At 67.6% G+C, this 13,574-nt stretch overlaps 1 protein-coding gene across 1 annotated transcript in view; it reads left to right on the plus strand.

The window, feature by feature from the left end:
* The window catches only part of ESPN (espin), a 42,627-nt gene that overhangs the window by 15,530 nt on the left and 13,523 nt on the right, over window positions 1-13,574 (plus strand). The window contains exons 8-15 of the mRNA XM_045570563.1: window positions 2,979-3,143; window positions 3,449-3,650; window positions 4,740-4,766; window positions 5,819-5,964; window positions 6,058-6,321; window positions 11,340-11,419; window positions 11,501-11,512; window positions 13,029-13,212. Of these exons, the coding sequence (XP_045426519.1) occupies window positions 2,979-3,143; window positions 3,449-3,650; window positions 4,740-4,766; window positions 5,819-5,964; window positions 6,058-6,321; window positions 11,340-11,419; window positions 11,501-11,512; window positions 13,029-13,176 (1,044 nt within the window). The 3' untranslated portion in view covers window positions 13,177-13,212. The remainder of the gene's footprint in view (window positions 1-2,978; window positions 3,144-3,448; window positions 3,651-4,739; window positions 4,767-5,818; window positions 5,965-6,057; window positions 6,322-11,339; window positions 11,420-11,500; window positions 11,513-13,028; window positions 13,213-13,574) is intronic.

Here is a 13,574-nt window from a genome sequence, read left to right on the forward strand (position 1 = left end):
GGTCAGAGGGCTGGGCTGGGGGTCAGAGAGCGGGGCTGGGGGTCAGAGGCTGGGCTGGGGGTCAGAGCGCTGGGCTGGGGGTCAGAGAGCGGGGCTGGGGTCAGAGGGCTGGGCTGGGGGTCAGAGTGGGGCTGGGGGTCAGAGGGCTGGGCTGGGGGTCAGAGGGCTGGGCTGGGGGTCAGAGTGGGGCTGGGGTCAGAGAGTGGGGCTGGGGGTCAGAGGGCTGGGCTGGGGGTCAGAGGGCTGGGCTGGGGGTCAGAGAGTGGGGCTGGGGGTCAGAGGGCTGGGCTGGGGGTCAGAGGCTGGGCTGGGGGTCAGAGTGGGGCTGGGGGTCAGAGAGTGGGGCTGGGGGTCAGAGGGCTGGGCTGGGGGTCAGAGGGCTGGGCTGGGGGTCAGAGAGTGGGGCTGGGGGTCAGAGGCTGGGCTGGGGGTCAGAGGCTGGGCTGGGGGTCAGAGGGCTGGGCTGGGGGTCAGAGGGCTGGGCTGGGGGTCAGAGAGTGGGGCTGGGGGTCAGAGGGGCCCTGCTTACAGCCCAGGGGACCGAGCACAGCCCACTGGGAGGAGGCTGGGAGGAGGGCAAGGGCGGCCTGAGCCTCAGTTGGTGGCGTGTGGGGCAGAGGATCCTGACCTTGCAGGCAGTTCTCTCTCAAGCCCCAGATGGGCCACTCCGGGAGGAAGCTAAGGGACCAGTTGGCACAGATGACCTGGTCACAGGCTACTGGTGGGGGAGGGGAGGCACGTCTGCACAGTGGCTGCACCGCCCCTCTCGTGCCACCTCAGACCGAGCTCCCCGTCGGTTCCCCTTTCATCCCAGGACTTTCCCAACTGGGCCTGTGGGCCCTGCCCAAAGCCACAGGACAGGTGGCTGGCCTCTGCCCCTCCCCTCCCTGGGCCAGAGCGCCCGGACCTCCAGCCGCTCCCCCTCCGGGCGTGTGCGTGCCGGGCCGCAGGCTCCGGGCAGCTCCACAAAGGGCCCTTTGTGCCCGGCCCCGGCCCCCGGCCCCGGCCCCCAGCCCGGCCCCCAGCCTGACCGCCTGGAGCAGGGTCGTGCTCTGCGCCTAGGGCCGCAGGGGGCGCGAGGGGCGGGCCGGGAACCAAATCCTGCGGTGTCCGTTTCCTGCAACGTGAGCCGGTTAGATGGGGCGGAGGGTTCGGGCCACCGCAGGGGCAGGGGCAGGGGCAGGGGCAGGGGCTGGGGGGAGGGGGACAGCCCGCCCGCGCACTCGGCCTTGGGCCCCGCGGCCTCCTCCTTGCAGAGCGGGCTCGGCGGGCGGCTGACGGGGCGGGCGCTCGCTGTCACCTGAGCCGCCTCGCGGCCCCTGAAACCCGAGGCCGGGGCGGGTGTCGGTGTCGCTTACGCGGATGGCGATGGTTTCCAGATGCGGCCTGGAAGGGCGGGGGCGTGACCCCGAGCCCCAGGGGCCACGTGGGGGAGGGGCCCCTGTCCGCGGGGCGGCCTGGGTGTTCTGTTCCGGAGGATGGAGGGGAGGATGGAGGATGGAGGGGAGGATGGAGGATGGAGGGGAGGGTGGAGGATGGAGGGGAGGGTGGAGGATGGAGGGGAGGGTGGAGGATGGAGGAAGGAGGGGAGGGAGGAGGAGGGGAGGATGGAGGATGGAGGATGGAGGGCAGGGTGGAGGAAGGAGGGGAGGATGGAGGATGGAGGGGAGGATGGAGGAAGGGGGGGAGGATGGAGGATGGAGGGGGGAGGATGGGAGGATGGAGGGGGTGGGGGATGGAGGGGAGGGTGGAGGATGGAGGGGAGGGTGGAGGATGGAGGGCAGGGTGGAGGAAGGAGGGGAGGATGGAGGATGGAGGGGAGGATGGAGGATGGAGGGCAGGGTGGAGGATGGAGGGGAGGGTGGAGGAAGGAGGGGAGGATGGAGGGGAGGGTGGAGGAAGGAGGGGAGGATGGAGGAAGGAGGGGAGGATGGAGGAAGGAGGGGAGGATGGAGGAAGGAGGGGAGGATGGAGGATGGAGGGGGGGGGGGAGGATGGAGGGCAGGGTGGAGGATGGAGGGGAGGATGGAGGAAGGAGGGGAGGATGGAGGAAGGAGAGGAGGATGGAGGATGTCGGATGGGGGGAGGGATGGGGGAGCGGAGGGATGGAGCGGAGGGATGGGGCAGCACCTCGCGGAGGGCAGAGGCGCAGGGCAGGGTCACATCTGGCGGGGGGGGGGGGGGGGAGGGCGGAGGCGTGGCGGGCGGGCGGGGCGGCCAGGGGTGCGGAGCCGGGGGAGCCCCCTGGCATCCCCACCGCCCGGGATTGGCGGGCTGGGTGATGTCAGGACGGCGGAGGCAGAGCTGGGGCGCGGGCCGGGCGGTAACCCGAGAGGAGGGATCAGGTGGCGCGGGTGTCGGGTCCTCCGCCCGCCGCCAGGTGCACAGCGGGGGCCGCGGCACCGGCACCGGCACCGGCACAGGTAGGAGCGCCCCTGCCTCGGGCTGGGCAGCCGGGGTCTGGGCAGCAGCGGCCTCCGCGGCCTCGGGTTCCGGAGCGGGCTCCCTGGGGCGGGTCCCCGCGACAGGGTTCGGCGGAGACTTGGGGCTGGGACTGGGGTGCGGCCGAGGCTTTAGCGCCGGCCCGGCGGGAGCTGCCCTCCTCCGGCTCCCCCTGGCGTCTGGGCCGGGCCACCCCGCCCCCGGGCCCGCCCCCTCCAGCCTCAGTGGGGCCGCTGCGCCCCTGGCCGGTGCCCAGAGCACCACCTCCCTGCCGGCCAACCCAGCTGCCCTGCACCGGGCCGTGACCCTCCCCATCCCCGCTCCGAGGCCAGGAGGGGCCGCGAACGCACCTTCGACAGCCGCGGCCGCGCCCCTGGGAGGAGAGGGCAGGAGAAGGGGGGGCACAGGGACCGGGCCCCGAGCCCACGCCCTGTCCCCGCTCCGAGGACAGGAGGGTCCGGGAAGGAGGCCGCGCCCCCGGGAGGAGAGGGGGCGCAGGGACCGGCCCGCAGCCCACGCCCCGTCTCTCTCCGCAGCTGGGCTCCCGCGCCGGCCCCAGCCACAGCCACGACGGGCTGCGGAGGCAGGACTCGGGCCGCAAGCCGCGCGCCGTCAGCAAGCAGCCCAGCACGGGGGACTACTACCGCCAGCTGGGCCGCTGCCCCCGCGAGCCGCGCCCGGCCATGGCGCACAGCGAGGAGGTGCGTGCCCGCCCGCCCGCCCGGCCCCGGCCCCGGCCCCGGCCCCGGCCCCGTCCTCCCACCCCAACCCCCGCTCCCCCCGGCCCCGGTCCCCGCCCCACCCCCCGCTCCCCCGGCCCCGGCCCCCGCCCCGGCCCCCCCGCTTCCCCGGCCCCGGCCCCGCTCCGGCCCCGGCCCCCGCCCCACCCCCCGCTCCCCCGGCCCCGGTCCCCGCCCCGGCCCCCCCGCTTCCCCGGCCCCGGCCCCCGCCCCCTCCCCGCTCCCCCGGCCCGCGCCTCACCCGCCGGCCCCCCGCCCCCCCGCAGGCGGCGCTGCTCCCCGGGAGCCACGTGCACAACGGCTGCGCGGCCGAGCCCACGCCGTCCAGGGAGCTGCCGCCCCCGCCGCCGCCGCCGCCGCCGCCGCCCCTGCCCGAGGGCCCGAGCTCGCCGCCGCCGGCTCCGCCCCTGCCCTTCGAGGGCGCCGGCCCCGGCTGCGGGCAGCGCCGCTCCTCCTCCTCCACCGGCAGTGAGTAGGGGCGGGCGGGGAGGTGGGCGGCCCGCGAGCCGGAAGGGGGGGGGACCTAGACAACGCCCCCTCCCTGCTGGGCCCGCGCCAGCGCCCCTTCTTTCCCTGCTGTTCCTCCCGCAGCCCCTCCTTCCCCCAGGGGCAGGCCTGGCTGTGTGTGGCCCCGGGAGTCTCTGTCCCTCTCTGGGCTGGGCCTGCCTCCCGCCCAGTGGTCTGAGCCGGAGCTGGAAGGAGCTCTGGGAAGCAGAACCGACTTCAAGGAGGCAGGCCCTCTTCCCGAGTCTGTCCTGAGTCTCTCCCAGCCCCGTGCTCGGTCCCCCAAGCTAGCTGCATTCTGAGCCCTTCCCAGGGCCTCTCAGACTCTTCCCAGCCCCATGTCCCCGGGGCCCCGCCAGCGAGGCCTGGCTGTGGGGACAAGGCTGTGACCCAGCATGCCTGTCCCTGCTGGGGCTGCTGGCCTCCTTTTGTAAGAGCTAGGCCGCTGGGCGGCCAGTATTTATTCCCGAGTTTCTCTCCTGTCTGGGGGCAGTCTCCTGCCCCTGGGGCTGCTGGAGGCCCGGAGGGGGTCCCAGCCCAGGCTGGCAGGTGCCTTCCTCGCCCAGCCACTGGGGCAGGGACCACTAGGGCTCCGTCCAAAGCTTCCTCTCCCTGACTAGCATGCAGGGGCACAGGAGGGTCCCCTGGTATTGCCGGGGGTTCCTAGGGAGCCCTGCAGTCCCAGCTCAAGGTCAGCTCCCCATCTGCCGCCTGGAGCGGGCCTGCGGCTAGGAAGAGCAGACAGACCCTGCTCCCGCCCAGCGCCAGGACGGAGGCCCTGGCGGAGGCCCTGGCTAGGGGACCAGGGCCGTGGCAGCCCCGTCCAGCCCTCGGGGCAGCAGCAAAGCTGGCAACTGAGCAGACCACCCTTTGGACCCCAGGGCAGCCCGAGCCAGGGTCCGATGGGCTTGCAAGTTCTGCTCCCCTCCCCCCTCCTCAGCACATCTCCCCTCCCCGCTGCCCGCCCACCCCTCTCTGCTGTCGCAGCTCTCCCAGCCTCCCCAGCCCTCCCTCCTCTAACTCCGCTGTCACTTCTCTCCTCTTGGTCTCTAGAAGTGAGAGTCCTGAGGCACAGGAAGAGTGAGTAGCTGCGTTCACGCTCCAGCTGAGGCTCGGGTTGGGGGACAAAGCAAACGCTCAGGGAAAGCGAGGCCCAAGGGACCAGGGGCTGAGGCACGGGCAGAGCCAGGGGCTGGTGGCAGGAAGGTCCGCAATCCCCCACGTCCACCCACCACTCCACACCTACCAATTCTTGGCTGGGCTGCTGGGGCTGGCCCCACCCCTTTCCCTGCTTCCTCCCCCCACACTGTGCTCTGGGACCCACAGCCGAGGGAAGCCAGGAACTGCTGGCCTGTGCCCCGCACCCGGCCCACACCCCATCCTTGGGCTCTGAAGTCAGCCCTCCCCAATCCCCAGTCACCTCTGCCGGCCCTGACACATGCAAACTCCCGCCGGGCATTTGCATGCCCCCCGCCGGGCCCCTTCCGGGCGGACCCGCTGCCCCGGGCCCCAGAGCTGAGAGAGCCGGGAAGCTTTGCCATACGTGTGCTCGTGTGCTCCGGGCTTGCGACCAGTGTGTCCGTGCGTCTGTCTGTGGGTTTGGGGGCGGGGCTGGCTGGGAGCTGGTATCAGGGTTCCTAGTCCGAATGGCCGGAGAGGCTCCGGCGACCCAGTCCAAGGGTCACTGGGCTTTGCTGATGCGCGAGGGCCGGAGGCAGACTCCGCCCTGGCCACTGGAGCCAGGGAACGGGGGACAAAGGTCGGGGGGCTGGTCCCAGGTCGAGTTTGGGAGCTAAGCAGTCACTGCCCGGGGTGGAGACGCTCACTAGAGTCCCCAGAGCCAGCCCACGAGCCACCATGGACTCCCAGGGGCCTCCAGGCGGGGGCCCCACGCCCCAGCGTGAGTAGGGCTGGGAGCATGGTGGGGGTGCACGACTTCCAGCGAAGGGCCTGGCTCCGGGGTCCCCAAGAGCCGAGCCCCCCCCCCCAGGCTTGGGATCTGGGATGCTGCCCTCTGGCCCCAAGCGAGGCTCCGATGGCCTCCTGATGGGGAGGGGACAGCAGAAGGGCAGGTCCCCACGGGCCCCCCCACACCTCGCCCCTCACCAATGCCTCCTCTCTGCCTCCCCCAGGCACCAAGTCTTTCAACATGATGACGCCGACCGGTGACAACGCCGAGCTGCTGGCTGAGATCAAGGCTGGCAAGAGCCTGAAGCCCACGCCGCAGAGCAAGGGGCTGACCACCGTGTTCTCCGGCAGCGGGCAGCTGGCCTCCCAGGTCCGTAGGAGGTCCGCAAGGGCCCGGTGCTGCCTCCCGCACCCGGCTCCCCCCGCCCCTGCCCAGGCTCAGCCCCGCCACGTCTCCCCACAGCCAGACGCGCAGCTGCCGCCAGTGTCACCGGCACCGTCCCGGCCCCGGAGCCCCACCCCGCCAGCTGCAGGGCCCCAGCCACTGCTCAACGGCAGCCTGGCGCCGGCGCCGCCCGCCACCCCCGCGCCCGGCGTGCAGCTCGACGTGGAGGCTCTCATCCCCACGCACGACGAGCAGGGCCGGCCCATTCCCGAGTGGAAGCGCCAGGTGATGGTCCGCAAGATGCAGCTGAAGATGCAGGAGGAGGAGGAGCAGAGGCGGAAGGTGGGCTGGGTGGGCGTCCCTGGGGGCCTGGGGCTGCACCTGGGCCACAGCCCCTCCTCCCGGCACCCGCCTGCAGGCCCTGCAGCCTCAGGCAGCTCAGGGGGAAGGCAGCCTGGGACCTTGCAAACATGCTCTTCCCGGTCAGGAGCTCTGGTGGGGGGCGGGCATTCTGCAGGGGCCTCGGGGTGAGGCTGGCCGTGCTGTGCAGGGACCACACTCTGAGTACAAGAGGCTTTTGGTCATAGACTGGCCTGGGCTCCTTCCCTGCATTCCCACCTTTCAGCCTCATCCAGCCTCAGTTTCCTCGTCTGTCAGATGGGTTGATCCTCGCTGGCTGGCAGGAGGGGTGGCTGTGGGCCCACTGAATGTGTCCCCTGGGCGTCGTCTGTGTCCGCACACATTGCAGTCTCTCGGGCCTCGTGGACTATATCAGGGTCTGCTCTTGAGGGGGCTGCAGGAGTGGGGCAGAGGGGTCAGCCAGCAAGCAAACACAGAACCTTAATGGAGGGATCAGTGCCCCCCAATAACTGGCGGTCTCAATCTGGGCATCGCTGTGCCGGAGCATGCAGAGGGCGGGCAGCCCTAAGCCCCAGTCCTGTTTGGGCTGGGGGGGCGGTGGAACGGAAGGAGACAGTGAGGTCCAAGGTAGACTCGGAGATGAGAAAGCAGCGGACGGGAAGCGTGGGGCAAAGAGCAGGCCGGTGGGAGGGGAGGGCTGGGAGGCCGTGGGCGTGGCTCGGGGACTGTGCAGGGAGGGAAGGGATGGAGCGGGAGGGGCGGGTCCTTGAAGAACACGGACTTTGCAGCAGCGTGCAGTCTGGGAGGGGGAGGCTAGGAAGTGTCTGTGGGTCAGGATGAATGGGGGGCGGGGCTGTGAGGAGGTGAGGGCCGCCCTCCACCCTCCCCCCTCCCCCCTCCGCCCTCCGGGCTGGGAAAGCCTGGCGCTGGAGTTGCAGCCTGGAGGTGAAGGAAGGCGAGGGAAAATGTAAGAACAGCCTGGCGAGCCCGGCTCTCTCAACTGTAGTATTACTAACAGGAGGAGAGGGGTGGGGAGAGGAGTGGAAGCCACAGCTTCAGCTCCTTTTTAATATAATCAATACTTAATATGTAATCAATATTTAACATATATAATCAATATTTAATATATACTATATATTGATTTCAGAAAGGGAGAGATGAGAACCGTTAATTATGAAAACCTTTGATGAGCTGCCTCCTGCACGCCCCCTACTGGGGGTTGAGCCCGCAACCCAGGCATGTGCCCTGATTGTTATCCACCCGGACCTTTCCGTCGGCAGGCTGACGGTCTATCCATTGAGCCACACCAGCCAGGGCCAGCCTCCTTTAAGAGCCTGTGGTTGAGACTAAAACACTGATGTCGTGGACGGAGAGGGCTTGGGGCACAGGATGAGAAGGGGCCATCCGTGTGGGGCGAGGAGAGGCCTCAACACCGCGGAGCGTGGATGAGGTGGGGCCGCCTTGCGCGCAGCTGCAGTGCCTTTTGCATGTTCTTGGGTGGTGTAATGCGCAGCCAAGCCAGGCCCGGAGCCGTCTGCCCGCCCTGCCCCCGCAGCAGCACCAGCGACCGGCTGTGTCCCCGCCAGCGACAAAGTGGACACTGCCCAGCGCCCGGAGCCGGCCTGGGCTGAAGCCTCACCCAACGTACCCGCCCGCCCGGCGCGGCCGTCCCTGCAAACAGCCCCGCGGAGCCATTACACCACCCGGGACATGCAAAGGGCGCCCCCCGGCGGCCGCCGCGGGAGCCGGGCCAGAGGGAGACCCGCCTCCCTCCCTCTCTTGTCTCCCCGCCTTAGCTGACGGCCGCCAGCTCGTGCTGCTACCCCCGCGAGGGCTGGAGGTACTCCCGCGAGTACAACGGCATCCTCGGGCCGTTCGGCGAGCTCATGACCGAGGCGGACGTCCTGCGCATCGAGCAGCAAATCGAGAACCTGCAGGTGCTGCACAAGGCGCAGAGGCTGGAGGCGCGCCTGCAGCAGCTGGAGCTGGAGCTGGAGCAGCTGCTGCCCATCTCGGCCGCGCTGTCGGCGCCGCGCTTCACCGTGGACCCGCGCCGCATGCAGGGCCGCGCCGCCAGCCTGCCCGCCTGGTGCAGCAAGATCGCCGCGCTGCTCCGGAGCATGGCCTCGCTGCTGGCCGCGCTGGGCGGCCGGCCCGCGCACCTGGCCGAGCTGCTGGCCGCCGACACGGGCCAGCCGCTGGCGCCGCTGCCCGACGCGCCCTGGCGGCCCGGCCCGCTCTGCCTGGGCCGCTCGCACTCGCTCAGCTGGTGCCGCGAGGCCGTGGCGCGCGAGATCCTGGAGTGCGGCGTGTCCGTGCGCCACCTCCGCGCCGCCTACGAGCTGCGCGCCCAGGCCGCCGCGCCCCCGCGCCGCAGGCCCTCGCTGGCCCCCGCCGGCGCCCCGGGCCGCGAGCCCATCCTGGAGGAGGACTACGTGGCGGCCGGCCCCGCCGAGCCCAGGGCCCCCGCCGCCGCCGCCAGCCCGCCGCCCGCCCCGGAGCCGCGGGGCTGCGAGGACCCGCCCGGCCGCCAGGAGGCGCTGCCCGAGCCCGAGCTGCTGGCGCCCGCCGAGCTGAGCGGCGTGCAGGACTACATCGACCTGCGCAAGGAGCGCATCGTCTACCTCTTCCTGGAGCACTGGCGCCGGTGGACCTTCGGCGGCCCCGGGCGCCAGGCCCAGGCGCGCCTCCGCCGGCTGCTGCCCCGCGTGGTGGCCGCGGGCGCCGGGCCCGCCCCCGAGGCCGCCGAAGCCCCTCCGCCCGCGGCCGGCGAGGGCCCCGAGGGCCCCGACGAGCGGCTGCAGCGGCTGCTGAAGCAGCGGCAGGTGGTGGGGCGGCTGCTGGGCCGCTGGCGGAGCCTCCTGCGGCAGGTGCCCCCGCGCCAGCCGCCCGGCCCGGTCCTGGCGCACGGCCTGTACTGGCCCCAGCACTTCCTGCCGCCCCTGGACGGCGGCGCGCCCCCGCGCTACGACAGCCTCACCCTGGACCTCTTCATGCTCGGCTACTTCCAGCTGCTGGAGATGGGCCTGAGCCGCGAGGAGCGCAAGTTCCGCCACCTGCTGTGCTACGAGATGTTCGACCGGCTGGGCAGCCACCCGTGGGAGCTCATCCGCCGCTTCCACCGCGCCGTGCTGGAGGAGGTGGAGGCGGGCCGGCGGGGCTGGAGCGACGGCTTCGAGGATCTCAGGCAGCAGTTCTTTGGAGACGGCCCGGACGCCCAGCGGCCTTGGGAGGAGGAAGAGGCCGAGAAGGAGCAGGAAGAGGAGAAAGAAGAGAAGGAGGTGGCGGAGGTGGAGAAGGTGGAGGAGGAAGAGCAGGAGGAGAGGGACCAGGCCCAAGAAGCTGCTCCAGCTCAGACAGACTGGCCAGAGGGGCAGCCGGAGGCCCCGGCGCCCGCCCCGCAGCCGCCGCCTCCTGCGCCGCAGCCCTCTCCCCCGCCCCCGCCCGAAGAGCCGCCCCCGCCCCCGCCAGCTGAGCCGCCCCCGCCCGTGGACCCTCCTGGTTCCGAAGCCCCCGCTGAGGACCCCCTGGAGCTGCTGTCTGAGATGGGCGAGTTCAGCAACGAGGACATCTGCCGCTACATCGACCGCAGCTTCTCCTTCTGGAAGGAGAAAGAGGCAGAGCTTTTCGACATCTGAGCAGCAGGATTCAGAATTTCCGCTCAAGCGTCTTAGCCTGGGCCTGGATACCGGCCCCGAGGCCTGGATGGTGCGCTCCCAAGCCAGAAGCGACCCAAGAACCCTGGAGCCTGGCCTAGGAAAACCCAGGAGGCGCAGGACCGGCTGCCTGGCCACTGAGTCCCGCCAGGCCGGTTTGGGGAGTGGCCGGATAGGCCAGCGTGGCCCAAGGCAGACCAGGAGGCCCCTCTGGCCCTGCGGCCTTGCCTGGCTCCGTGTGGAGCCGGTGGCAGGAGCGGCCCCTCTGAGCGAGGGACTGTGGGTCCCCCTTGGGGCTGTGTGGCTCTCCTCTCTCTGGATTTCGCTGGGGTTCACAGCTACCTCTTGGGTTCAGGTCGGGGGAGCCAGGTGTGCAGTGTCCCGTGTGACGTGTTCTCTGTAACGTGCGAGTAATAAACCTCTTCGCGCCGAAATTGGTGTGGCTCAGTGGATAGAGCGTCGGTCTGCGGACTGAGGGGCCCCGGGTTCGATTCCAGTCAAGGACATGTACATTGGTTGCGAGCACATCCCCGGTGGGGGGTGTGCAGGAGGCAGCTGGTCGATGTTTCTCTCTCATCGACGTTTCTAGCTCTCTAGCTCTCTCCCTTCCTCTCTGTAAAAAAATCAATAAAATATATTTTAAAAAATAAGATAAAATAAAACTCTTCGCCTTGAGCTGCCTGTGTTGGATGCCCCCACGCTGTGTTGTAGAGTTCATGTCTCCTGCATTTGGGAGGGGCCTTCACTGAGCCTCCCGGAGCTGGCAGGGTCTGCGGGGGCCCAGGTCTGGGTGTGCCTGAAGATTGTGGGTCACAGCTGTGGGGCCATCGGTCTGCCTGCCTGTATGGTAAGGTGACCAGACATCCCGCTTTTGGCGGGACAAATTGTTAAAAATCAATGGTTCACACTTGCCATCCACCCCTGTCATCTCTCAAAGTCCCTGAGAGAATCTTTCCAAAAATCGGGACTTTTTTAAAATGCTGCGGGACGCGGGACAAATTGTTAAAAATCGGGACTGTCCCGCCAAAAGCGGGACGTCTGGTCACCTTACTGGGGAAAACCTCATTCCCTGCTCTCACCGCCTGCACTCAGCTCTGACTGCTCTGGCACCACCTCTGGGACACAGGCCTGAGTTACAGGGGGAGAGGGACCTCTGCCTCTCAAAAGGGGGTGTGGCCAGGCTCCCCCATCCATTGCCCTGTAGGAAGGTACCAGAGGGCTCTTCCTGGAGCTCCCTTTGGGTCCTGGGGCCCCTCACTCCTGCAGTCCCCCCAGCTGGGCATGCACGCCCTCTTGCCCATACCTCCCAGCCTGGGCTACCCTGAAGCTTTGTGTGTGTTTCAGGAGGAGGAAGAGGAGGCCCGGCTGGCCAACATGCCTGCCTGGAGGCGGGACCTTCTCCGGAAGAAGCTCGAAGAGGAGAGGTGAGCTGGGATCTGGCAGGGAGTCTGGATCGTGTCCCTGAACTGGTGGCACCGACTAACGCTGTCTCCTTTTCCTTCCAGGGAGCAGAAGCGGTGAGTGAGGGCAGTCCCAGCCTGCCTCCCCTCCTTGGCCCCTTCACCCAGTCCCATTGGCCTCCTCCCCTTGTCACTGGGCCTGTAGCACAGCCTCTCTGCTCCCAGTGATGCCACCCGCCCCCATAACTAGACCCGGTCCCCAGAGTCTAGCTCTTATGCTGTCATGACCATGTCCCCAATTACCCAGCCCTCTGTCTCAATAACCTAGCCTTTCTGCTCAGTTAAAAAAAAAACACACACAAAACAAACAAACAAACAAAAACAGGCGAACTTAATTTTCAGAGTATGTTTTAAATATATTATTGATTTCAGAGAGGAAGGGAGAGAGATGGAAACATCAATGATGAGAGATAATCATTGATCGGCTGCCTCCTGCACGCCCCCACTGGGGGTCTAGCCCACAACCCAGGCATGTGCCCTGACTGGGAATCAAACCATGACCTCCTGGCTCACAGGTGGATGCCTAACCACCAAGCCACACCAGCTGGGCTACGGAGTATTTTATATAACTCGACTCATCAAAATTCAGTTATATACTTCAGTGATTATAATGTTAATTGAAGTTAGGTATTTCAATATATAATCAATATAAAATTATTTATTATTTTTTTAATATATTTTATTGATTTTTCACAGAGAGGAAGGGAGAGAGATAGAGAGCTAGAAACATCGATGAGAGAGAAACATCGACCAGCTGCCTCTTGCACACCCCCTACCGGAGATGTGCCCGCAACCAAGGTACATGCCCTTGACCGGAATCGAACCTGGGACTCCTCAGTCCGCAGACCGACGCTCTATCACTGAGCCAAACCGGCTTCGGCAATATAAAATTATTAATGAGACGCCCTACACTCTGAAATCTAAGTCTTTGTGATGCCATGAGCATCTTATGGCTGCAACACTCCTCAGTCCTACATTTCCAACCCTCAGCAGCCCATTTGCTCAGTGGCTACCGTGTCAGCAGTGCAGACCTGGCCCCCACACTTTTGTGTTGGTGTTTTGTTTTGTTTTTCCTGGAAAACAAAAAGTGCTTTGCTTTTCTAAGTTTATCTTTATTGTTGAAAGTATCACAGATGTCCCCCAAATTCCCCCATTGCCCCCCATTTTAACAATTTGTCCACAATTACCCAGCCCCTGTCTCCCAAAGTGGTCTGCTCCCCAGAGTCCATCCTCAAGCCCCAGTAACTCAGGTCCTCGCCCCAATAATCTCCTCCCCTGCCCCTATAATCACCCCTCCTCACTTCAGCCACACTGCGATCAGCACCTGTTTGTTCCAGCAATGACTCGGCCGCAGCCTCTAGCTCACCCAGTGATCCCAATCTGCCCCCAGCACCCCCTCTGCCTGCCTCCTCACCCAGCCCTCCAGTCCCCTGGCCCCTCTGCCCTAGAAGCCACTGCCCACCCTCCCCCTCACAGTCCCTCTGCCCTCAGTGGCACAGCCCTGGCCACCACTGAGCCCTCGAGGCGCTGGCCCCCTCTCACCCTTGCGGGTTCTGTCCCGACCCCCGTCTAGAAAAGAGGAGGAGCGGCAGAAGCAGGAGGAGCTGCAGCGGGAGAAGGAGCAGTCGGAGAAGCTGCGGACGCTGGGCTACGACGAGACCAAGCTGGCGCCCTGGCAGCGACAGATCATCCTGAAGAAGGGGGACATCGCTAAGTACTAGCCGCGCTCCTCCCGCTCCTCTCCCCGGGAGCTGGGGCGGGTGGGCGGGCAGGAGGCGCCCCGCCCCCGCCTCCCCGGCCCGGATGGACCCGCTGGGACCCAGGCCACCCCCCCTCCGGCTCGGCACCCCTCCCTGAACCCCGCCCTCGCACCCCCAGCCCCGGAAGACGCAGGAGCGCCCCCGCGCGCCCGCCACAGGCGCCCAGAAAGTGCCCAAGTTGTTGACGCAAAAGATGCTGCTTATTTGCATGGCTATTTCCATAGATTTGCATGGCCTTTGACTGTCACCGTTTGCAGAGTCTTCCCGGCCCCGTGGGTGGCGGCTTTGTTCTCCTGCGGGACCCGCACCGGCTGCGGCCCCCTCCCCCGCGCCCCGGAACCCGCGGCGCTGGCACATCC

This window comes from Pipistrellus kuhlii, unplaced genomic scaffold, assembly GCF_014108245.1.
Source record: "Pipistrellus kuhlii isolate mPipKuh1 unplaced genomic scaffold, mPipKuh1.p scaffold_m20_p_34, whole genome shotgun sequence".
Taxonomy (NCBI): domain Eukaryota; kingdom Metazoa; phylum Chordata; class Mammalia; order Chiroptera; family Vespertilionidae; genus Pipistrellus; species Pipistrellus kuhlii.